Source organism: Thermobia domestica, chromosome 10 (assembly GCF_964235325.1).
Source record: "Thermobia domestica chromosome 10, izTheDome1.hap1.1, whole genome shotgun sequence".
In the NCBI taxonomy this organism is placed as follows: domain Eukaryota; kingdom Metazoa; phylum Arthropoda; class Insecta; order Zygentoma; family Lepismatidae; genus Thermobia; species Thermobia domestica.
The window spans coordinates 180555709-180583240 of record NC_137463.1 but is presented as its reverse complement, the minus strand read 5'-3'; the positions used below and the strand labels follow the sequence as shown (position 1 = coordinate 180583240).

The following is a 27532-nucleotide window of genomic DNA, read 5'->3' as shown; positions in this document are numbered from 1 at the left end:
GTTAACCGTGTGTGAGAAACCAGTTTTTCTAATTTAAAAAGAAATTGCATTAACATATAAAAATGACTATCAATTCTCTTATTTATTAAAAAAAAAAAAAAATGGAAGAAATTCGATAAAAACGTATAGCGTAAATCGTGAAAAAAAAAAAAAAAAACGTAAAACTTACGCGGCAAAGATAAGATCTGGCAACTACATATAGACTGACTATAAAATCCGTGCTTAGTGCCAAAATGAAAATGCTGAGTAAAAAGCCCAAATATTACTTCAGATCTGATAGCACATAGGCTTACGCGCATTCTTCTGACGAGTATTTGATCTACTTCCACAGTGAATAGTAGACAGCCCGATTTTAACTGAGCAGTGTTACGCACATAGCCCACATTTTGACACTAAACCGAACTTTTCTATTTTTGGCACTTAGCACGGATTTAATTTTCAGTCTACATATCTACAGAGAAAGTTTTATCAGTCTCATTTATATTTTATGGATCCAACTGTACCTCATTAATTGCAACTTGTCCATCTTCGTCTACTGCATTAGGGTCTTCTTCAAACCTACAATATTTTTGAACGTCTAATTTCGGTTTACAAGATGCAATAGGATGCCAAGTATAGATTTCTGGGCAAAGAAGAAAAGAAGGATGATACTGTCCTTTATACCTCATCTTTGGACAAGAATGGATATAGTACCCCATATAATAATATTTCAACGCTGGTACGCTCCTCTGCAGAGACCTCGTAAACGCTATTTCTCTGAAATTGAAGAAGAAAAAAAGTAATTAATTTTATTTGCTAACTTAAAGATATTTAACGAACAAAACGTTACTTTATTGGAATATATTCACTTATTCTATTCATGTATTGTCCTCTCTCAAGAATTTTACGAGATATACTGTGCTAGCTAAAATTAAATTAAATTAAATTCTTTCCGTTTTAGTCCTGTAGACTAAAAGAGACGGTTGATTAATGAAAGCGAGTGATTATGAAAGGAAATATTAAATGAAATATTTTAGTTTAACGTCCCACAATTATGCCCTTTTAAGCTAAGGAAGACGATGATTAAGGCAAGTAAATGATGATCTAGGAGTTAGTGGAATGAGAAAGTGGGAGGAAACGGGATAACCCCGATAAAACCAACGGACGCGATGTTGTCCATCAGAAACTTACTTGGCCGGATATCGAACCAGGGACCCCACACACCAGAGGTAAGTGCTCTACCACTGAGCCATCGTGCCCCCTGAACATATAAGGAACTGATGGAATGAGAATGTGGGAGAAAGCTGCAGAACGTTGGGAAAACCTATAGAAACTATTTTGCCCATCACAACTCTCTCTCTCTCTCTCTCTCTATATATATATATATATATATATATATATATATATATATATATGTAACAAATTGTATATTTCGAGAAAATTGAAGTCAAAGTTTTTATGATTGCATTTATTAGTGAATCACTATACATATTACAAATTTCTATCTCTGCATCTAAACGAGGAATCGCTTAATAGAGGTGTTACGTAGCAAAGTAACACAATACTTTCATTCACTACGAGAACTCAATTTTTCGAAAGAAAAAAGAATAACATGATACCTTCATCTTCTAACCCCTTCAATTAATTTAATAAAACAAACATGCTTCGATGGTACCAAATCATAATGAAAACATTCATTTTCAGAAAAAAAAAAAAAAAAAAACGTTGATTTTCATTACTGTAATGAAAAAGAAAATCAAAACTGTTACTATGCAACTAAGACATGAGGAGATAATTATGCTGAAAATACACTTGTAAAGACTACTGTATGTTTATCGCTTATCAAGATTACAATTTCTTTATGTTAAAATTTACATTATTGACGTGTTCTTTGGTCTTAAATATGCTATTGGCAGCGTTAGCTAGTAAACCTGCTAAAGCAGATTAATCGCCAATTTTCTATTTCCATTCTGGCAATTCTCCAACTACGTCAACACACAAGTTTTCTGTCTTAAAAATATTGAGAGCAAGGGATCACTGGGAAAAGAGATTAATCAAAGAAGCTTATGTTCAGAAACAGATGGAATACAGTTCGCACATCGACAATCAACCAGCGAGTCAACTTAAGTACATCACACAAAGATTAAACTAATACCGGCAATGGTTCTGTCATCATGCTATACGATGTATTTATCGCATCTTGAGTTGGCCCATTTCATACCGTAGATGAAAAAACAGACTTGCAAATGTACATCGGGTTTTGATATTTTGTTACCTTAGGCAAGGTGTGTTTTTAATCGTTAGTTTATTTTAATGCATGACGATGATTTAAAGAATGAATTACGACTCGTTCAGAAGATTCTTTGTTTGAAGACAGTTGATACGCTTAAGTGTCCTACTTAATCACCGACCATCTACCAAATTAACCCTATACAGAACAGGGAAACGTCTACAAGACAACTTCAAGAGTCTTAAAAAATCTGCATTGATGCGCTAATCAACACCATGTCAACAAGAGATAAGGGAGTGATCGATTACAAGAATATAGGTATAAACATTCTAATGACTTGTCTATGCTCTTATTAAAAATTCAAACTGGACTATGGTGCTAGGTTGTTTCCGGAACTGTCAAAAAATAAACATTGCTAAAGATAGCATTGCCCGTCAAGAGTAGAAATATATAAAGTACGTCTGACTTTCGAGCTACGCAAGACTGTTTTTGAAATGGTATCGGAAAATTGAAAGTGAGTATCAAGTACACGACAATAATTACTCTAAAAGTTATATATATAACCGAAGCCACTGAAAGTAGTGTAATTGCGACCACTGTAGTTTATATCGTCCGTGCAACAGTCTGCCGAAAACAGACGTGTTTGAATATTAATGGTAGTTAATGTTATTTTTGAGCAACTAATGTGAATGCAGAAGTTAAAACTGACTTACAAACCTAGTAGTAAATCTTTTATGGAGATATTTTTTCATATTGAAGTGTGTGTGTACTTTATTATTCCTAACCTCTGTAGTTCGATTTAGGTATATTTACAAAAATGCAAAAACATGTATTCGAGCAGTAAATTCCGAGACGGAATAAAATAAGTGAAAAATAATAAGTAAATCATTACCTTAAAGAGGCGTAGGTTCCTAAGGACAATTCACTTAGATCTGGATCATAATAAAAATACACTGATGAAACACAATGTGGTAGAATATCTATCACACCGACTGCTATCAGTCGTTCGTCCAACCAATATTGCTGATGAAACGAGCCATAGCCCTGAGGTGGTCCTTCATCGCTGTGAAACGGCTAAAACAGTAATAAACACTATTAAATATTCAAAAGTGGGCAGTATGAAAACTATGCAACATTAAATTGTTTGAAGTACGAAAGAGCGATAGTCAAATCAATACGTGAAGAACTATATATTTGTTGTAATATATATATAGGGTATGTATTACAATTGTATTTGTTAACGCACATTATATATTTGCTAAATGTAGCTATAGGATGTATATTTTGTAACTTAGATATACAGGGTGTTACAAAATTTTGAAAACAGATTCCTCACATCAAAATAAGAAAAAAAAAAAAAAAGTTCACTTGCACCTGCTCAAAAGTGGATAGTTTCGGAGTTACGGGGTGCCGAAAACGTGAAACAAATGAACTTTAAATCGTAGTCGGTCAAGACATCACTGAGGAACTGGTATGTGAATTATCCAAATATTCATGTTTAATAATGCTCCAGCACTTGCACACCAATTTTTAGAGAAGTAGGTGGAGTGTGATCCCAAACAGCCTCTCTACAAATGATTGTGAAAGTACTGGAGGTTCTGAAAGCTGGATATTTGGATAGTTTACGTACTAGTTCCTCAGTGATGTCTTGACCCGACTACGATCGGTCCTATAGTAGTAAAACTGTGAACCTTTAAAGTTCATTTTTTCACGTTTTCGGCACCCTATAACTGCGAAACTATGCACTTCCGACCCTAAGTTCACATGATCGTTTTTCTTTCTTCGATGTGAGGAATCTATTCCCAAAACATTGTAACAAATTTTTGTAACACCCTATATAAATACCTTAACTTGTATCTTGGGAGCAAAACTTTGTTCATACAGTTTCGATGCTCTTTAGTTTCTTCTTCTTCTTCTTTTTCAACTGCGCTGCCATGAAGTTGCAATTTTCTCTTCTGTTACACCTTTCACCATTTCTACTTAACAACAGGAAGATAAGTGCACCTACTTTACATGGAAAATTGCAACTGTATTTACTCCACTTTACTTACTACTTACTGTTTAAAATGTGGATGTATTACTAATAATAACAAAGTGTGATAATTTATGTAAACTGGGCTGCCATTTTAGCAGCTGCTAGGAATATCCTTCAAAATGTTAAAACGAAATTTTACTTAAAATAAAAATTAATATTTATTACTCTTTGGGAACGACAATCTGTCTTACCAGAACCTGTCAAAATTGTAATTCAGAAAATATATTACACGTTTGTCTTTAAATGCTTGAAAACCCTATTGCTCTTGCTAATAATAATAAAGTAATAGAAAATTCTTATAATTGGAAGTACACTAACGAATTCTTAGGAAATAACTTCCAAAATGCAAAGACATTATATACCTAAATACTGAAATAAGATTGTGTATTTATTAGCTTTAATATTTATTCACAGCAAATTGTATACGAATATTTTAAAAAGAAAAAAAAAAAATCTGCAATGAAAATCTTGTAACAGTTTATCTGAATTAATTCACAATTTTCTTAATATTCGGCGCTGTAACCGACTTTTAATAGCCATGAAATCCTCAAATTTTAAATAAAATACATTTCACATTTTTCTAGAAGTTTGTGTTTATGTGTTTACACGTATAGTTTATTTTATTTATTCATTTTTTTAAATTTTCTTTAATATTTAAGACAATTTTTGGAAGTGAATATATAACTTACTTACTTCTCTTAAAAAAAGAGTCTACATAGAAGGAAGGAACCCACCCATAAGTAACTAGTTTAACAGCGCAATTGAAGACATTGCAGAGATGTCAGAGAGCATCGAAGCTGTATGAACCTTTTGCTCCCCGGACACAAGATTAGGTCTTTATATTTCTAAGTCTCCATTATATACTTAGCCATATGGCTTTGCTTTACAAGAATGAGTATTCGACAATTACCAACTAAGTCTAAATAATATTATGTGGGGATTTTGAAGGATGAAAATGTGCAACTGGGTCGGAAACCAAACCCGAATCTCTGGTTTACCACAACAACATACAATAAAAACTATCTTCAACGGACTCCTTATTAAACGGGAACTTCACTTTAAACGGAAATATTTCATGACCTCATCAATTAAAATATGAAAAGCGTGTTGAATTTCCTTCATTAAACGGAAACTGTGTTACACGAGTAACGGAAATGAAAATAAGTCTTTTAACAAAAAATTTGAAGTCCCGAAATGCGGCTTTTAGAATACTTTTAGACACCCTGTGAGAGATTTATATATACACACACACACTACATTCTCTATGAAAAGGTCTTCCTTCATTTGTTATTCTACTTACACATTTAGTCTTTAGGCGACAAAGGCCGTTTCGTCATATAAGTCCACATATACCACGTGACTGTTTTGAACGAAATGCAATTTTCATACAGTTACGGTATGATTATTACATGCTTAGTGTGGTTTCTGAGGCTGAAATGTTTGTGGGAAGCCAAGCAGCAACGTGTACAGAAAACTCTCCTTGACTTTTGGAAGAATTAAAAAGTGTGTACAGTATTTTTAGAGCTGGAACCTAGGTCATGATAAACTTTTTCGTGCACTGTCTATGAATATTTCACTCTTAATGCTCTTGAAATAAATCATCTAATTACAAAAACAATCTTCATAAAGTTATCACCCAACAAGATTCTATGAATTTTCCCTCTAGGATGAATTATTTAACTCCTTGCCATACACAGCCGTTTGTGAGACAGCCCGGCCCAGCGAGTGGATTAATACATAGCCGGGTGCAAAACAGTCTCAGCAATCGATGTCGTTTTCTTTTAGTTCTAGCTTTCTATCAATGTGTGAAATGACGTGCCTCATACCCTTTGAAAGCTGACAAAATGTTCTTTTGAATGAATGGTATATTACACATATATGCTGTCAAAATAGTATGCCAAGTTAAAAGCTACGAATGAGAAAAATCTTTCGTTTCTCTGCTTCATTTTCCTATATATCTATATCTATCTATCTATCTATCTATCTATCTATATATCTATATATCTATATATATATATATATATATATATATATATATATATATATATATATATATATATATATATATATATATATATATTTTTAAGTGATAATATTTTGTAAAAGTTTTGTAGAAGATTTACTATAAAACAAAACCAAATTAAAAATACAAAATAAATAGTCTGGGATCTAGCTTTTATCAGTCCAAACGAACAGAGATTTTCTCGACCTGAATCAGATCTCGTGTGGTAAGTTTTTATTTATTTATTTAAGATCACATATTTTGGAAACCATTAGAAATATCAAGAGAATAATGAAGTTGGTTTTCCATTAGAGTAAATGTTTACATATTTTTGTTCACAGGAACAGTTGGCAAGATTCGATTCGTTTTGGACTGACTCAAACAAGTATATAGTAGCAGTTATACGATTGCTAAAAAGAGTAACCAAGACTTTTGATGGGACCAACCGAAACATTCAATATTATTAGAAAATATCAGTGAAGTATTTACAATTAGTGTTATGTTCGTTTTCTTGAAATTTGCAGTTTCTACACTACGAGCTGTTTATTATTGTGTAATTTGTTTAACTTGCAACTGAACTTCTTTTGTTAAAAAATAATAATGAAACTTTACAAACTACATTCAAAGAATTAACGAACAACACTACTGTAGTTACCTCTAATGGTGATACAACAAGAAAATCACGATAACAATTTTTGTTGCATTCCTCTTCGGTTTCTTTATGGATTATCATCTGGTATTTCATAAATAATTTATGACTTTCTTCAAAAGTGTTCCGAAATTCGGGAGATGGAGGCGAAGAACGTACAAGTTTAATCTATAAAAAAAATCAATAAATAAATCTAATTGTATAAGTATTAAATTGAAATTTTGATGAAAATATTTGAACAACAGCGAAGCTAACAAAATAATTATACGTCTCCTCGTTGATTTTTAGTTGTTAAGTGCTTCAAAGAATTATCAAGCGTCACGAACTATTTTTATGAATACAGAGTTCGGTCGCGTTGTCATATACGGTTTCATTGCAAAGTTCGATTTCAGGTGCGATTACCTTTAGTCTTGTGATGAATTTCCTGTCTCAAATGATTTTCCAATTTGATTGTGCTTTCTTTGGTACCAATTTTACTTTTTGTTAAAACACTTTTCTGCAACCAATAATAAGGAAGTTATGCATGTTTTAAATTTTAAAACTGTCGCCATTTTGAAACAAGATGACGTAGCGAAAAGTGATTGAAACAAAGAGTTGGAGAGATAATTTACGAGAATTAACATTTTTAATTTTTCTTCCTCTAGCATCAATATTATGGAAGTTATAGGTCTTTTGTATCTTCAATCGGCCGCCATTTTGAATTAATATGGCGGATATAACTGATCAACAAATGAAACCAAGTATTCTACCAACCAAATGCACAGCATGTATCGCCATGATACGATGAAAATTGTGAATGCTATCGTGTCAACAACTTTCGTTATATTTATAAAATCGGTTTAGGTACATATTATGTATATAAACATGGAAGTATCTAAACATTTTGGAATGTAGAATTACTCCCGTTTAAAATACATGGGATCGAATTTTAAAAAAGTCCAACAGAATCTCACAAAAACCTTTTGTTTATTAATTATTTTTGACGAATTTCTTGTTCGTTAGTTTTAAAAACCTACGATCATGCCGAGCTTTGAGTTTCCATCACAATTAGAAATACCTAAACTTTTAAGTTTTTCATTGAAAAATAATATCATTTAAATAACATGGGGAAATTATTCTTCTCCTCCTTAGACGTCTTAGAAATAAAAATATTCACTTTTCGCAATTTTTTTGTGCGTTAGTCTCGGAAGGCTATGAACATGCTAAATTTCATCATTGTAAGTCCTACCTGAGGTGCCTAATAATGGGAGATCTTTCAGTTCACCATAAAAAATCACTAAAGTTAGAAATTTTTATTGTTGGTGATTTACGTAGATAACGCTATCAAAAACCTACGAGCATACCGATGGAGGCGATAATATACAATAAAAACTATCTTCAACGGACCCCTTATTAAACGGGAACTTCACTTTAAACGGAAATATTTCATGACCTCATCAATTAAAATATGATGAATTTAAGTTTTTATTTTGATTTCAATTACCTAAAACACGAGATTTTATGTCAAATAAATAAATAAATAACATAAGGAATTTTAAAACCCTTTTCACCTACTGAAAATGTATTTATTAAAAAAAAAAAAAAAAAAAAAAAAAAAAAAACTTTTTTACCATTTTCCTGTTAGTTTCTCCTAAAGCTATAAGTATGCCAAATTTCAACTTTCCATGTCAACCAGAAGTAACTGTGATTTTATGTTAGTGGGTCACGTCAGTTCATATAGCTTGGTATAACATAGATAAGTACCATGTTACCATGTTTTGGTGTACTATATTTATATAAATAAAAATGAATGTAATTATGATTAATATTTTACTTCTCCTAGACTGGTGCATCGATTTTCATGACTTTTTGTACATGAGTGGACCCTGGCCTTAAATTTGTATCAAATTTTTTGCAAGGGTTAGAAGGAGGAGGGGGGTATTAAAATAAATAAAAAACAACCGATATTAAGAATCCAATCCATAGTTTTCGCGGTCGCTTAAATGACTAGTGACACTCCAGATGCAGTTTAAATCCAAATTCAGCCCTCATCAGTATAGAAGGGTGACAAAAAATCCAAAAACGACTGATATTAGTGTTCAATTTGATATTAGTTTTTCGATGTCGTCGGCATAAATAGTGATACTCTCGATGCCGTTTAAGTCTAAATTCATCCCCGTGCGAAGAACGGAATTTCAGCTAGTAAAAATATTTGTTTGTTAACCTCTTTCACGAACACACTATTCTCGGTGGGAAAAAAATAATAATGTAAAATTAGACACTATTTATTTATATTTGTGGACATTACTGGTCTCTGGTCTTAAGCCCGTCACGTATGATGGATGATGAAGCCCCTCGGAGAGCACACTATTCGGGAAGTGCGAAGGTAGTGGCCTGAGACCTGTATCTAAGGTACGATCCCGGCATTTGGCTGGTGTGAATAAGGAAAACCCAAGAAAAACTTACTCAGGATGGCTGGCCTGAAAACTGTTACACCTTTTTGACCGAGCATACCCCCCCCCCCCCCGTTTTATCTCGGAAATTGAATAGCACAAATTACTTACACGCTTTGATTAAGATTCGTATAGGAGTTGTTCTCAACTTGCAAGCTTAAGATCTCAAAAATTCGCGAGTCTGACTATTTGTTCATTTTCTATTGAATTATCAATCCCACTAGAAGAATATAGAGGATTCCGCTTTCCATCTGTGTATATTCATTGAAAATAAGTTATCAGTGCGATAAATGACATGGTTTCATATTACTTTGAAAGAAGAAAAGTAGGCTTTATAGGTGGTGTTAATTTAATTGTAGTGATTACCAAAAATCATGTAATGCACAAAATTAATCTAGCGAACAGATACAAATGGTAGCATAAATAAAATTAATGCCAGTACGTAGCCAATTACTAAACTTAATATGAATAATGCGTCAGTAGTCTTCAGTAATTATTAACCGAGATTTATGTATAAACAATTGAGTTTAGTCTTATGGGTAAATCTACGCTACTCTTCGAAACTATGCAAATTCAATACCCAAACTTGAAGCAGTACATCCGTAACTAATGGTTACAATAGAGGAATAAGATACAAGATAGAACATGTTCTTCGGATGCTGAATCCGTATTAGAAAACCATTACTCGCTATTACTGTTTTTGCTCTATGGATATTAATATTAAAACCGGAAGTGGTAATTGATGTATATCACTTCCAGCAGCAACAGAAGAATAAAACCAGAGCTGAAACATATTCTTGGTATTAAATCCGTATCAGAAAACAGCTTCTCGCTAACTATTTCCGTTTTATCCATTATGCAATCAGTGTTGTAATTGAAAACTTGCAGATTTTCACCACTTCCGGTTCACAGATATATATGTAAAAGTCAAGACAAAACTATTCTTGAAAGGTGAATCTGTGCCGAAAACCATTTTTCGATATCCTTTACCATTTCTGATCTATGACAATCAATTTTAGAATTAGAAGTACTGGTAACTCCCAATCAGTTTCAGCAATGCTACAAGTGATAATGATATGTTCTCTTGAGACGCTGAACTGACAGCAAAAAACAGCTTGTCGCTATCAGTTATCGTTTTTAATCTAAGGCAATAAACGCGGAAATCTGAAATAGTTGATTTATACCACTTCCAGTTTGAATAAAGGATTAGTTTAACTTACACTTGGGACTCTGAATCGATTAGAAAAACGCTAATCGCCATTTATTACCGTTTCTGTTTTGATGAACGTTGAAACTACCAATAGTTTATTTCCACCATTTCCGGTTGAAATAGATAGTTTATGGAGGAGGCAGAAATTATTCTTGGGACGCTGAATTGACTGCAAAAAAAACAGTTCCTCGAAATCATTTACAGTTTTTGCTCTTTGAAAATATATAATGAAACCGGAAGTACTAGTAATTTTCAACTACTTTCCGGTCTCGGTAGAGTGTTGTAGGTGGTGATGATATGTTTTCTTGAGACTGTGAAAACAACTTGTAGCTCTCTGTCATCACTTTTATTCTATGGCGATAATGTGGAAACCGAAAAGATTGATTTCTACGACATCCGGTTTGAACAGAGGGTTAGCCGAGGACATGCAGTCTATTCTTGGGACGCTGAATCGACTGCATAAAAACTGCTTTTCGGTATATTTTACCATTTTCGCTCTATGCAAATCAGTATTGAAACCAGAAGTACTAAACTTCAACCATTTTTGGTTTAGGTAGTGTGTTGCGGATGGTGACGATATGTTCCCTTGAGGCGCTGAAACGATTACAAAAACAATTTGTCGCTATCTATTAACGTTTTTGTCATACAGGGAAAACATTGAAATCAGAAATGGATAAATTTCAACCACTTCCGATTTGAATAAGAGGTTAACGGAAAAATTAAACCTGTTCTTGGGACGCTGAGTCGATTGCAAAAAATTGCCTTTTGATATCTCCTATAATTTTTGATCTGATACTTGTCGATAGACAAATAAACGGGCAGACAAATTCGTTCTATAAGATTTCCGACGCTTATGCAGAGCATAGTTTGAAAGTCTAATAAATAAATGAACGTAAACCTCACGGTTTAATATTTCCTAGCCATATATTGTTTTTATTAGTCACTTACAGTCTCTTCAGTATGCCACTGGCAAAGTTATTTTTCTCTTTTATTTCACCAGGTTAACAATGGAATGATCAATTAACGCTAAAGTCAACTCCATTTCACGTTCTTGGTATTTTTGAATGCACAAACAACTGCTCCAAATACTTACAGAATTAACTTTATCTTGTTGTTTGTTTCATCTAACATAATCGTAAATTAGCCCAAAAACAGGCACTATATAATTTGTTTCCAACTCTTCTTCTATTATTGAATGCTCATTGAACTAAGTTTTCCTCAATTTGTGATCCACTGAAATGTACTGCCAGATACACCTGTACCAATGAACATACTTTGTCTTTTGTATAGTTATTTTAATAATATGTGGTCTCGTAATATTTCCCTTACGTCACGATCAAGACTCGTAAATGGTTGCATACACATCTTTGAATACTGTTAATATCAAGGACTCGCGTGTTGTAGCGGGCGCAGACAGGGAAAATGTAATTTATGCTAGAGTCTACTCGGGAGACAAGTTCAAACAAATCATATCCACCCATGAATATTTCCATGTACAAGATCCATTGAGCGAGGCGATTCAAGGACATCAATATGGCGAATACGCACTTATTTGACAGCAGTGAACGTGAAGAAACAAGGTAATAATTGAAAAGTCATAATGATTTTGTTAGCTAAGCTGTTTCAAAGAAGAATGCAACAAGAGCACAATTAGACTTAAAACTTATAACTGACACTTAACATAAAGAGAACTGAATCAAAGATCTTGTATCTATATAATATATGCTGAAGAGCTGTTTGTGTATAATCGATATAAAGATTGTATTTATGACATTATTACATTGTTTCCCCAGAAGTAAAAGCTTCATTACTTTAATCTTTAGTTTCTACCCAAAATACAAAAAGGGGAACAGCTTTATCTACGAAATTAGAGACTCAAAATCTTTGATTCAATTCCCTGTACTGTTTCCGTAATGCTGCATTTACCTTCAATGGTGAATTTACAAGAAACCTTGTGTATTGTCGCTCTGAACATTTCTCTGGCGGGTCACCATGAATGATCATCTGGTATTTCTTGTACACATGATAAGCTTGCCTGGATGTTCGCTCGAACTCTTTGCTTGGGGGTGACGATCTTACAAGTTTGATCTACGAGGTAGCATACATATAACACTATTCACATACAAAGAAAGCAAGTACAGTTACTAACAAAAATTTAACTATACAATTACGCAAATAGTCTGAATGTTAGAAAGCAATATTTTGCTTCCTAAACAAATAAATATAAGAAAAGGATTGCTAGAACCAACATGAAAATTGCGTCAATGCAGATCTGGATGCAGCATTAAAAGAAACTTACGATGTATAAATATCTTTCGAGAAAATTTACTATGAATTAAGATTCTTCAAATAACTAAAGGTGCCCATTCATAAAATAAAAACTTTTAATGAAAAATTTTGAGTAAAAGAAGTTTCTATGAAATTCAAAATTATAAAGACCGACAGTGCAATACACACTTATCAAAAATACGCTCAAAATAACAAGAGTTACATTTTTGCATTCACTCTCCGCTCCAGACTTCACTAACAGATTAAGTTTTGGTGCGCGGTGGTTTCCTAGTTTGATCTCAGCTCGCGCCAAGCTGGCTTTGTGGTGGACAAACATTGTATGTGTGAGTTTTCTCGGGCTTCTTCCGGTTCGTCCCACTTTCTTTATTCCATCATTTCATTCATTTTCATTATCATCGTCTACTTTAGCCTACACGGCATAAATGTAGGGCGTAAAACTGGGAGATTTCAATTCATTTTACAGATTATGTTTCTGCCATGATCAATTATCTCATTTAAATGTATGTAAAAATGGAAATAATGAACTAACAAGTACACTCATTCCTTGATTAAGACTAAAAGAAGGTAATAGCAGTTCGATGTTACGGATATCCGTTACGTTCCGACACTAAGTCTGTAGTGGCTAATACCCATAATTATACTACGAAAGAAAGAGAAATAATACAGTACTGCACTTTTAATGAAGTATATTCTTCAACCTGGCAGTGCACAATATTTGTTACACTGCAAATATACATTCAGTACTTCAACATTTTCAGTTTAAAGGCAGACCTTTCGAACTGAATCGACTGCTCCAGATTTTGTCTGTTTCCTCCAATATCCGTTAGATGGAAGGTTCGTAAAACTTAAGGATGAGTGTACTTATTTATGCTGATTATACAGAATATAGAAAGGAGTTATTATCGAAATACCAATAGGAAGAAGATTACCACAGAATTAAGTATGAAATCAGAACCCGTATCTTGGTATCATCTATACTAATGCTGGGTGAAGATATAAAAGAAATATGTCTCCTCTCTGTGCGCACGCACGCACGCACGTGCTTTCTGTAAACGTTGTCCAGAGTTCAATTCTCAGTGGAAGTACCTGCCTCGGATGAAATCCAAGTATTGGTTCGAGTCCTACTTTAAATAGCAGATCTCGCCTGATTAACCTGGTGCTGCTCAGAATCAATCCATTCCATTCTAATTCAGATATGAAAGATATCCAATATGGTGAACAACAACAACAACGACAGCAGATGGCGGAAAACCACACTTACTGCAGTGGAGTATTCATTTACTTCAGTATTTCATATTTAACATCTCGTAATGATAAAGAGTATACAATATATTTTTTTAAAAATGTTTGAGCGTACCTGTAACCTATGAGCAGGTTTTGGTGGTAAAGGTTCGTCAATAAATGCTTCTAGTGACTTAGGCTTATTGTTTCTTTTTCCTTGCTGGATGACTTTGTTGGCTTCCTCTTCCGTCAAGCCTCGAGAGAGAAATTTCGCACGCTTCCTCTCCAACCTCAAAAGTTTTGCCTTTTTACATGGAGGTCGACTGCTATCAGAACCACTGTCTGTGGAATAGAAATGACAGAACGTTTAATCATTAAAGACAGCAAGACAATCTCTACCACTCTACCACTAGGTCTCATCATCCGCCAATGTGCCCAACAAACCCTTGCGGCACGTACCCGACCCGACATTGTGAAACGAACATGGCTCCAGCCCGCTCGAATCTCCAATACAGTGTTCGTCATCAGAAAAGCAGTGGCATAGAACAATCCTCTAACACAGAAAGGTTTGCCCATAGGACACTGTATCTCAAAAAGCACGGTTTCCAGCGTCACCTGGAATAACCTCATATCGGAAACGCGTCACAGAGACACCGCTTCCCAAAGTGCCGCATCCAGTAGTAGTTCACAAACCCCAGAAAACTGTATAAAATATAACTGAAACATGTGAAAATGGGTACATACTCTGGATGAGGAGTGGCTCTACCTAAATTAGACCCGAGTTCGATACATTTTCCAGGCTTTCCAATGCTAATGAAAAAATATAGGAAATAACGAAAAAAAATATAGGTTTCGTAAAGCTGTGAAAAAGGTACACATCAATTATCCAATAGGCAGAAATAATAAAAAAAAAAAAAAAAAAATCACATGGAAATTATACCAATTGTTACATGAACATACATTCTACTCTAAATATAACTAAATTGGTAATTATCTCGTTGCAAAATTTTATACGAGTTTCTTAATGTTTTCGTACGTAGCTCACCAGTACTAAGTAACGACCAAAAGCAAAATGTAAAAAGGATCTGTATCAGAAAATCAGTGTTTGTAAGTATATGTTTCCAAGATATGAATAATTTCATCACTTACAACATCCTATCATTTCTATGTAAATCCCCCCCCCCCCTTTTTTTTTTCAAATTATATACGTAAGTTGTAAAAATCAATACAAAATTAATTTAAAAAAAAAAAAAAAACACACACACACACGATATAGAGTTGGTTTGTTAAGCATCTAAATACACAATTGCATACAGAACTTAGTGCATCTAAGGAAATATATATACAACAGTAAAAGTATCAGTTACATTTTCATTTTCTTCAGTGCCTGAATATGCTTATTTGCCATCTTTCGATTCTCTTTGTTCTGCTCGTCTTGAATTTTTTGTAGTTATTCATCCTCAAGAATGCGGTCTGGATCATTGCCTGGGCAACACTAACGTCAACCATGTCCTTTTTTGATAGCACAGAAGATAATCTTGTCTGAGCATCTTTCATCAGTAGGGGCACGAGTTTTTCGCGCTAAGAATTTGAAAATTTCGCGTTTTGTCGCATTTTCCAAACAACGTTTCGCATTTTGTAGCTCTTGTGGGAAAGATATTCCTTGACATTTTTACAGTTGTTCCTATTATTCATAGATCACTACAGAAATAAATCATTAATTACCTAAAAACAAAATACACTGAATATTTCACTTACAGAAATTATATATTTTTAAGTCAAATTGAAGAAAAATCAGTAACTAAACTTATTATGAGTAGGAAAGTTTTGCTGTCTTCTGAAAACACATAGGCACAAGTTACAATTAAGCATTAAACGTAAGCATGCTACATGTTTCCACATTTTCCTCCTTCATTGTTGTACGTTTGTCACTTATTACCAGTCCATACTTGGAAAAAAAAATCTCTCAATTGGCACTGCTTGTTGGAAGCTACGCATACGTAAGTGCATTTACAACAAACTAGAAACAATCATCACTTCGGAACTTTTGCCCATTTAAAACATTCACTACACTGCACTTTCCAGACGAATCACTTGTTAAAAGTTGTACGTTCTCTATAGCAGTGTCCGTATTACCAAAATGCACCGTTCTACCGTTTCGTCCGCGGAAAACTTTCGTTTTTAAATTTAATGAAAGTGTATTTTTAAAATATCGCGTTATTTCGCGTATTGTTAGAAATTTTGCGCAAAACTGCCAATTTCGCGTTTTGTCGCGCAATGGAAACCAATAAAAGTACACATAGAATATCCTAAAACGTCAAGAAACTGAAAATCACTTAATTCTGACGCATTTCGTTTTATCGCGCATTGCAAAAAACTCGTGCCTCTATTCATCAGTTTAGTAGCTATTTCCATTTCCTTCTGTACTGTTTCGTCATTTTATTTAGTTTCTTCAAAGACGGTTCACTCTTTGAAACTTCCTTTAATATAGCTCCTTACTTCTCATTTCTTAACGCACTTTCTTCTCTGGGAATTTCTGCCACTGCGGCCTCTTTATATCCGCACTCTAAGTAATCTTTATACTTTCTCCAGGCGTTCTGCATAGCACCTATTAATTGCCTTGTAACAGGTAGGCATAATTATCTTTAGACAATAAGCAGAAAGCATGAAACACAGAAAAGTCTCCATTCAACCACCCTACTATGGAGACAAAAGGCCCTCCAACCACCCACACTTTATTTCCTTATGTTATTTTTACAAGTGGAAGTAGCAATGCCACAAAAATATAGGAGGTTTCGTTAAAAAACAGGAAATATAGTAGCACTGGAAAGCCTGATTTTCTACCACCAAACAGACCACACGCAGTTACAGCAGCTACGGACTTGCTTGCCTCAAGGAACGATACTACAAGTCACTTTCAAGCCGCATCAAGCATGTATCCGTGCCCGGGGGGTGCCACAACTTACTGATATGCAACACGTATTTCATTCCCTTCTTCCCTCCATTCGGTCTGGGTATTTTTCATATATGGGTATTTCGCTATTATCAGTAACAAAAGTTCCACTCTTAAATTCTGAACTTTCACAGAACTACTATAAACTTTTCTTGAAATGACTCAAAAATTATCTGAGGCAGACGAGAGTACTCATTAAATATTTCAGTAATTATTAAATGATAGACGTATACCAAAGATAATTCCAGTTTCCATGCTACGATTGAAACAGCATATTTTGATTTGGATGGAAACTATTCGTAATTTTTTTTAAAAATTTTGCTTTTGAAACACACTATTACAAAGTTACATAATCCATCCACTATTTTTTAAAAATCATTTTAATACTCTATTGTTGTACTATGCATTTCTTTAAGTTTAATAATTTAAGAAAGTCAACGGATTACATTGGCCTTGAACACAAAATTTTCCCAAATATTTACCAGCTGGAGTTTTCTTTGGGCTAAGAGGTGTATCCGATTCAGATTTCGGTCTAGAACTGTCATCTGTGCTTCTTCCTACCACTGTATGGGACTGTGATTTGTCCACATCCATTGCTTCTGTCTGACAAATAGCTGAAGATGGAGCTGGAAAGAAAGAGGTAATTTGCACAGAAACCTTACATCTTATTTTAATGTATGGATCACTTATAAGTGCAATGCAACACAGATACTAACAGATATCACACTCACCTATCACAATTACATTTCAAACCACGTAACGAGCAATCTTATTCATACCTCAGAAGGTACTCATCTTGGTCTTCGCGCTGAAATTATGGTATTGGTTACCCTCAATTTCCATGACTAAGTAAATCTTACATGACCCGCGAACACTATCATTTATGGTTAGGTTTACCCGCGAACACTATTATTTATGGTTAAGTTTAGAAAAATAATCACATTTTTAATCAGTTTTCATTTACCTCAGAGCCGTACGATGTTTCCTCTTTATTCTTTGCACAGGTAGAATACGTTTATGGCATTACTCTTTACGAAAAATTTAAGCTCCTTTTTCCTTTAGAATATGAATTTCAGTCCAATTGAAATTATAAAAACCCATGTTGGCTCAACTGTTAACTGTATTTATTAACACCTTTTCTTCTCTTCTGCGTCATCAAAAAGCCCTGAAATCCATCTTTCATTATTTTAAACTAAAAGCTTAAATACCGGAAATAAAGAAATATTCCTTTATTCTCTTTAATACAAGAAGTTTAAATGCATAGGAATTAAGTGATTTCACGAAAATCCAAGAACTAGCTTTTTCTTTAACTTCTATCAAGCCTTCACATTTTATTTAAGTGTTATGAGTATCACGATCTAGATACGGTATTTTAAATAATCTTACCTATAGAGTCCTTCAAAGAAGGATCGACAGAAGCCACTTTGGTTTTTTCAATGTTCTTCTCTGCCCTCAATGCTTTGTTTTGAAAATCTGCTATTGGAACATCTCCAGCACCCATTCCCTCTGAAATAATAATAATAAAAATGATAAGAATACAAGAGTGAGTTGTAAGTCTTGCAATATTCTGGTACATAACAAACCTATATTTATTAAAGCACAATGAAACCAGGTTAACACTCACGTACAGCCCATCGTATTCACTTTTACGTCACTTCCTCAATTTTACGTTAATACCACGTCTTGTTCTTAGAGACAAAGAAGTCAGTCATTGCTATTTCCTGGTTAAGATTTCAAGAAGCGAGGCATGGACCGAAAAAAATAGTAATCAGAAGAGGCAAGGTGTAGCCGGGTGTAACTTCAGTTCAACGCCACCAAGTTCCTGAAATTTTTGTTGCGTTTTCGATCCGAGTGTGTTTTCGGTTATCTTGTTGTAGCAGGGCGCGCTTTCTGTTCACCAATGCAGGATATTTTTGGCGTACTACAGCATATGTCCCCTTTAATTGTTCAGAGTAAAAGTCAGTATTGATGATACGAAGTTAGGAACGAACTCAAAGTGAATTACTTCCTAGTAGTTCCATAATAAACACAGCAAAACTAAGCTTGAAACTAAACTGTTTAACAACCGGTTCTGAATGTTGGTCCTTCCAGAACAGCTGTTTTTACACATCTGGATTTCGGGAAAACACACTTTCGTCGCTTGTGACAGTTCGTTTCAGGAAACGCACATCACGCAGTTATCGGCACACATTCACGCTTCTCTGGGCCTGAACTGGAGTCAACTCATGTGGTGTAATGTGGGAGCTCCTCTTGGTTTCCTGGAGTTCGTAAAGGTAGCATATTACTGAGTCTGGGATATGCTGAGTTGGTCTGACAATGGTTGTGTGCTGGTGGATGATGTTTCATATGACCTCAGAATCTGTTATCCTTGGGGATCCGAACCTTGGCTGATTTTTTACATTTTTACAATCTGCACGAAATTTCCAGAACCGATGATTTGCTGTGTTATGCTTCACTTTTACTTTACTTCACTTCACCTTTCCCTTTCATATGTTTTGGACTGTTACCGCAGCGTTATGCCCAAAATTGAATTCGTACAGTAACAGTTCACGTATCAGATCTTGCTGATCACTTTTTGTCACTGCCACTAAAAACTGATGATGGAGTGAAGGTCTCCGTTTTATATAGTCCGCTTGTCAAACTACCTCTTAGGCCAGTTTGACCTTGTACTTACGCTCGATTATGCCGTATACATGCCCTCTCTTTGAGTTGTGGAAATATTGGAAGACTTATGACTAATATTTGTAATAAAATTTCCAGATAATATTGTATGCTTTCAATTTGAATAGATTTATACAAAATAATGCTAAGAAAATGAATGAACAGAAAAATGGCTGGAATGATAAATGTGTGACAAATCAAATACCCTCCTGAGAAAAAGAAAAATGCATACAATGTTTGTCCACCGGGAATTTCATACGGTGTGATGGAATTCAAATGAACATGTACCACGGCAAAAGACAAAATTAACACACTATATTACGGTTCGATTTTTATAAAAGCCTTCACCTGTCAAGATTTTTTAAAGAGAAGTTAATGGCACATTGTAGAACCATTAATGATATATATTTATGAAGTAAACAAATTTATTCTAATCATATCCGAGAACATCGCGAAAACAAATTCATCACCCCATTAATAAATACTCTACCTGAATCTTTCGGAGAAGTAAACATTGCTACATTATAGGATCATAAATTAAACGTTCATTTGTCGAAATGTTCTTTATAATTATTAATGTGACAAAATTATTAAATACGCTTCTGAGATAATGCAAGCAAGTGTGTCATTCTCACCAGTAAACTATCGTGGTTTAATATCTTTCCTGAAACAGGAAGAGCTTACTCCTGTTAATAGTTTTATACTATACAAGTCTGGATTTTTCCGAGAGAAACCATAGTGTCATGTACAAACTTTGAACTTTTGTTTCATTTTTTCCTATGTTAATTTCACTTATAGTCACTCACAAGAAAAACAGGTAAATCAACTGCTACATCCAACCATCTACTATCAAAAAGTTATGTTTACTTATTTATTTTGAGCCTTTTTCAGGCCGAAAGATATACGAGACGTGGAGGTATAATTTTAACGTGGAACCCAAACCACATGTACTCGGTACTGCAAAGGGACAATAAATTCCACATAAGTCAGGAAACTCAAGTTATATTTTCATTCTGAGAATGCGTTCTCATATACGTATCGCAGATGGCCAGTTAAGAAGAATGTGCATTGACTAACAAAAGCAAGCAAAGTTCTCACCTTTAACTGCCATGTGATTCAGGCCTCTTGGTAGAAAAAAAGTTCTAAAATTTATTAATTCTAAGCATATGTTAAATTGATATCATACATTTATTTATTTCTTCTTAACTATTTACACTTTTCTGAATTATAATACAATAAAGAGTTTGTAATGCTGAATGGTTGTCGTAACACTCAACAATTAAAAAGAAATTGGTTGAAAAGAATGAAGTAACTATATTTACAATTGTGAAAGATATAAAAGACAGAGAAGGTAACAAAAAGGTAAAACGATGATTAGTAGAAAAGAAAGAAACAAAAAGGATATGAGAAAAACAACTACTGATTCTACACAGTTAGTTATAAAAGAAAAATTTCTTCTAATGATTTGCCAGGAGGTAATGTCCTAAAATGGAAGCCACATTGCCTCACTGAACTGCTATACTCATACATTGGATAAGAAAAGCAGTAGCCCGATTGTCACCAGTAATCTATGCAATACGTTGGCATACTTCTTTGATGAAATTAAGACCTTCGAGGCGCCAAGCGCCGCTTGATTCAATGCTACGGTCACGAACATATATCCATCACGTAGATTTTTATTTTTTCTTTTTTTGTCGCATTCTCTGCAGGCTGCAATAGTGCCTTCAAGTGATGAAGAAAGAGTAAGTTAGATGACGCAAAAAGTGTCAGAGTAAGTTAGATGACGCAAAAAGTGTCAGAGCAAGTAAAATCCCAGAGAAGAATTTCTCCCTCTTCCATGGCAACATTAAGATTTCATATTACCGCATATTCTTGGATGAGGGACGGCCAGTGACTTTATTCTTACAAAATTTACTCATATAACGGATCAATATTAACTCACTGCACTGAAAGTAGGAGAATATATATATGTTCTGTTCAGCAGCAAGGCAAGGCTATATGTGACTTGGATCTATAGCTTAACGCGGGATCCGAACCACATAACCTTCTGACGTGCATTGAACCTGCGCCAAAAACGAGTACGCTATCCACATGGCCACGAGGGAAAAAGGAATGACTAGCAAAACAGAGATAGAGTTACAAATTACACAATAAAAATATTCCGAATTCACAATATGGATTAATATACGTAAATGAAAATGAGAAGAAGCTTTCTATACTACACGGAATGTAGTTGTAACAAAAAGCGTGCTGTATAAAATATGAGTAGAAATTCTACCTGAAGACTTTCCAGGTCTATGGGAACTCTACTACAGGAACGAGTAAATAAATAAATAAGAAAGAAAGAAGCCTGTCACAAGCAAGTGAAAGCAGAAACAACTTCAGTTAAGGTATCCTCGTGGTCGCCATCCGCGTACTCACAAAAGATAAGCCCATAAGGAAACTGAACATATATATATAGTAAAAATGATAATTTTGAGAAAAAAAAACAGGTTTCTGGATAAATTGCACGCTTTTTAGAGGTACAAATGTAAATTCTAGCTTTCTCAGATCAATAGACAAAAATATTAAATATTTTAGATAATATTCCACCTTGAAGCTGGAGCTAGAATACATAAATACTTTTAATAATAATAATGTAACTGAAATTCTTTGTAATTAAAATTGACTGAAAATTGAAACCTCGCTGAAGGCCGAAAGAAGTGAGCGGTTATTATCGACAAATGTTGCACGTAGAACGTAGGAATACGATGCAGGACACATACGTTTGTCAATGATTCAAGTGTTGTTGCTGTTCTTCGAATGCAATTGCGATGTGTGTATCAATTCCGAATATAATTTCAATGTAGGTATTGTACGAGGGCTGCTATATATATTTCTGGCCTAATAATGAAAATACGAATATTTATCAACGAAAATGGTTTTATTGTTTTTCAAAATATTCTCCATCAAGATTTATACACTTTTGCATGCGCTCAAACCAATTTTCGAAGCACTTTTTCCACTCCGATTGAGACACCTCCAAAACATGGTTTTTGAATGCTTCAACAGCATTTTCTGGCGACGAAAATCGTTGACCACGCATTTTTTTCTTGATGTGTGGGAATAAAAAGAAGTCATTGGGTGCCAAGTCAGGGCTGTACGGCGGATGACCCATCACTTCGACGTTTTGGCCGGTCAAAAATGCGCTGGTTTGAGCCGATGTGTGAGAGCTCGCATTGTCATGGTGCACAATGATTCGTCTTCTCTTGTTCATTTTTCGAATTTCTCCGAAGACTTCAGGCAAACAAATGGTGGTGTACCACTCAGAATTGACCGTCCTACGTTGCTCAAGCGGAACAGTCGCCACATGACCAGTTATGCCGAAGAAACAGGCGACCATTTGCTTCGAAGTGCTTCTTCCACGAACAACTTTCGTTGGATTTGGCTCGTCTTGGAAGACCCACACGGTCGATTGCTGTTTTGTTTCGGGCTCATACGCATAGATCCATGATTCGTCACCTGTGACGATCTTATAAACGTCTTTTGAAGCACCGCGATCGTATTTTTTCAGCATTTCTTTACACCAATCCACACGAGCTTTCTTTTGAGCGATTGTCAAATTGTGCGGGATCCAACGAGAACAAACCTTTTTTACGGCCAGGTGTTCATGCAATATCGAATGTATGCTGGTGGAAGAAATGCCTAGGCATGCCTCTATCTCACGGTAAGTCACATGACGGTCTTGCATTATCAGTTCACGTACGGCATCGATGTTTTCTGGCACAACGGCTGTTTTTGGACGACCTTCACGGAATTCGTCTTTGAGCGAGCGTCGGCCACGATTGAATTCGTTGTACCAGTTTTTCACAGTGCTATAGGATGGTGCTTCGTCGCCATACAAAGATTTAAGTTCATCGATGCACTCTTGTCGTGATAATCCACGTCGAAAGTTGTGAAAAATGATCGCACGAAAATGTTCACGAGTTAATTCCATTTTTTTGCCAAGTTGATTTCTTCAAGTACCTGTAAAAGAAAAAAAAATTGTCGTAAGTCAAAAAGTTCTGAGTACATTTATGCTACAAAATGTCAAACTTTCCAATGGAAATGTCAGATTGCACCTGGCAACACTTAGTGTTGCCTAGGCCAGAAATATATATAGCAACCCTCGTACAATGCATAAATTAATTACCAACAGAATGGAAAAACTAAGTTGAGTTAATTCACTAACTTTAATTTTAATTAAGAAACACATTTTATGTATTCTAGTTCTAACGTTATCTTCTGTTAATCTCAACTAGGTTGCGTCTTCAGGAAACTCCTACAGCACTGGCCGATTATGTGTCGTGCCCTCAGCCTCGAGCGCAAAGAAACGCACTGTACTTAATTTGTTTCCCATTTAGATTTCCCAATGCTTTCAATGAAATGGGATTAATCTATAGTTTCTCGATTCGAAGAAAGTACTTTAACTACTTAATGACTTCTCGGAAAAAAAAAAAATACAGAAGACTAAATTCTTGAGTCAAAAGCAAGGACTGGGTTCCTTCGTGGCTAAGCGGTTAGCATACGCGCCTTTGGCGTGGGAAACCCGGGTTCGATTTCCGACGGGAGCTCATGTAGTTCGGATTCCACATTAATCAGTAGGCCCCGTCTCATATACCTCGCTACTGAAAGGGACGTTAAACTCAAAATCAACTCAAAAGCCAGGACTGTATGTATTTCAAATATTTTTCTTTAATTTTATGCTTTACTGGACCAAGAACGGACAATTCTGCTTGTTATTAAATAAAATCAAATTAGCGTCCTACCTCCTGGGTCATAGTCTTGTTGGTCTGGATTACTTTTAGTTTCGTCATTTGAGGCTTTAGTTGTTCCGTGAGATAAATAACGATGCATTCTTTTCAAAACCTTCTTCTGAGACTTTGAAATTCTAAAATCAAGAACATTACATCTGGAAAAAAAAAAATAATTAAAAAAGAACATTATACAATACTGACATGTCATAATTTATATACACCTCGTGTGTTGTACCTATATCTAAACATGATATTTATGTGCAAACAACTTAACGTAATACAGCTTTCTTTAAACATTTACGTACTCTAATATATCAGAAGAGTTGTTCATATGACGGTATGTCTTTTTCATTTTGCCTGCTCTACGTTCTTACAGAAGCACCCTATTTCTGTGCAAATTATTCAAAGCATGGTAAGTGTTTGTTTAATTTTTTTTGTAAGTGAATATTATATGGTAGACCGATTTATTCTTTATTGGATTCGTACTACGGCGTGGTCCGGAAGTGGGCGTACCCCTAATTGTACTTCTTCGAAGACAATGTTAATGGATAACGGACATTCTTATCTGGAGATGCTTTATGAGTGTTAGTGTCTCAACTGGAAGAAAATGGTATCAAAGATATTGTTGTGATACAACACGATGGAGCACCAGCACACTTCGCGATTTGCGTGCGCCATTACCTGAATCAGACATTTCCTGGCCGCTGGATTGGAAGAGGTTGTGCATCTTCACAAGCTCCCTTTGCCTGGCCTCCAAGAAGTCCCGATCTGACGACACCAGATAATGCTCTCTGGGGTTTCATAAAGCAACAAGTAAGAAACACTCGATATTACAAAACGCAGGAATTACGAGCAGCTGTGGAACACGCCTTCACCCTCGTGACCCCAGAGTATCTCCGCAAAACATCTGCGAGAACTTGGCACAGAATTCAGCTGTGTTACGACATGGATGGTGATCGTACCGATGTTTGTGACTCTTAAGACTTCAAGGTAATTGTGTACCGACATTCTACCATAACACTATACTGTTGAAACTAAAGGGGATACGCCCACTTCCGGACCACCCTGTATAATACCTCAAAAGAGACAGCAGATCTGATTATATTAGAGTATTATATATTCCATATCCCACCAGAGATGATATACTTCAAGATTTGTAAACAATTACAGAATTTCAATTTTTTTAAAATCATAGAAGTTGTAGGATGCACTTGTCAATGTTGTTACACTTGCTCTAAGTGTAGTACCACATACTTATAAAAGAAATCAACTTCGATATTTCACTCCTCCATTATAAACTTCAGCTTTAAAAAGTGGAATTCGTTAACTTTCGATACTACACTTAGAGACGAATTTCCATCTATTCTAGGATTCACTTAAGACTTTTCATGCTAAGAGACAAACTTAAAGAAACGCTGAAGAAAATGGTGCTTCTTGAATAATCTAATTCTGAGATATACAAGTTATGCGAACGTCTGCGAAGTCACTAACTGGCACGCGCTGCCCAACAAAAGTGGTCGCCACTCACAAACGGGCTGGAATTAAAAATTCTAGAAACCAGTTTCCTGCTGCCAATGTATACAGTAATAGTACATATATGAAAACTGAAAATTCCCAAGGAGCCTTAAAAAACATTTCATATGAATTGACCCTACTAGAAGTATAATTTATAGAACCACCATATATAACTAAAATGTTGTAACGAGGAACGAGAACAAGATAGGAATTACGTAACCAGTGAACCATATCTAATGAAATAAATAGAAGTATTACGTGTATCTGCGATGATGGATTTTCTTGTGGTACCAGTTCGACTGTGTAGGTATGTATTCTGTTTCCAAGTTGGGACACACTGATTCTGTGAGTGCTATGGTAAAACTAAAGCAAGAAATGTCTTTAGACACTTATGAAAAGCACTTGTGCCAAATGTATTAATCATCATGATCACTGGTTGCTCAGGAAATTTGAAGAAATAAAGAAACACATTGTTTTACAAATCACTGACCGTCTTCTGCTGCATGCTCTTTATATGTCCACACTCGTCGAAAAGAATGAGTATAATTTGCTCTTTCCTCGCAAATTGAGGAATGAAGCCTCATTAACCACCCAGGCTTCTGAATAGCGGAAGCATAAACAGTTTTCCTTATTGTCCTTTAGAAGTAAAATTAATAATTCATACATGGCACTCTGTGGTGCGTACAATATGATTCGCAAGTGTGTTTTCTACGTACTGCCTTCCAAAAATGAAATGAAATTTCTGCCATTATACCTCTGAAGATTGATGTGTATTATATGAGAACTAACAGGTTTCATACCACACCAATTCCCGATAGGAGCGAATTCAATAATGTACAAAGTGAAAAATACACGATTAAAATGGTCTGAATGGCTCAGCACTAATTTCAAGAGATAGAATGTTCAGGGAGCAGATTGGGTAGCATAACAGTTAACGCATCGGTACGGTAAGCAAGATACTCGAGTCCAATTCTTGGTCCTGTAGTGCATTTTTTTTTCACTCTGTGTATATAATTGAATTCGCCCCTATAGAGAAATTGATGTTATGTAAATAATTTATTTCCTCCATTTGTCATATGAGATAACGAAATAGAGAACAAACAATTACCCAAAATAGTTATTGATTAGATGAGTACTTATTCACATTTATCGAAACATAAATAATTAACTTCAATAATAATACAATAATAAATGTTAGAATTTAAAAATAAGTGAATAAATAAAACGGCTCGATGCCTAGAGCGACACTTTCACCAACAAATTCTGCGGATTTCTCATGGAAAGCTTCGCACTAAACTCTTCCTAATACATTAAGACTAATGTTTAAGAAAAGGTCAATGGTTTCTCGTAGAGAGACGATAGATAATCCTCCAGTTTGTTCTAGCGTGTCATTCATATCTTTCATGTTAATGCCTTACAGTAGAAATACTTCTTCTAGTTCTTTGCCTTTGGGCATGGTACCCTGTATTGAGGCGGCATTGCCTCTTAGAACTGCCATACTTATTCTTTGTATGAGGAAAGTGCTTGCTCTGTCATCGCCAGATAACTGCGTGATACGTCTGCCTATTTCTTTTATAAAGT

The 27532-nt window shown here is 34.9% G+C and overlaps 1 protein-coding gene across 3 annotated transcripts in view; it reads right to left on the bottom strand.

Moving 5' to 3' along the window:
* Ate1 (arginyltransferase 1) overlaps window positions 1-27532 on the bottom strand; it is a 56931-nt gene that overhangs the window by 3738 nt on the left and 25661 nt on the right. The window contains exons 3-10 of one of the 3 annotated variants that reach the window (XM_081728798.1): window positions 24449-24591; window positions 18387-18506; window positions 17483-17626; window positions 14184-14389; window positions 12464-12625; window positions 6902-7063; window positions 3102-3283; window positions 504-756 (exon numbers count right to left, since the gene is read on the bottom strand). In XM_081728798.1, coding sequence (XP_081584924.1) covers window positions 504-756; window positions 3102-3283; window positions 6902-7063; window positions 12464-12625; window positions 14184-14389; window positions 17483-17626; window positions 18387-18506; window positions 24449-24591 — 1372 coding nt within the window. The remainder of the gene's footprint in view (window positions 1-503; window positions 757-3101; window positions 3284-6901; window positions 7064-12463; window positions 12626-14183; window positions 14390-17482; window positions 17627-18386; window positions 18507-24448; window positions 24592-27532) is intronic. The other 2 variants (XM_081728800.1, XM_081728799.1) reach the window with 2 other exon arrangements.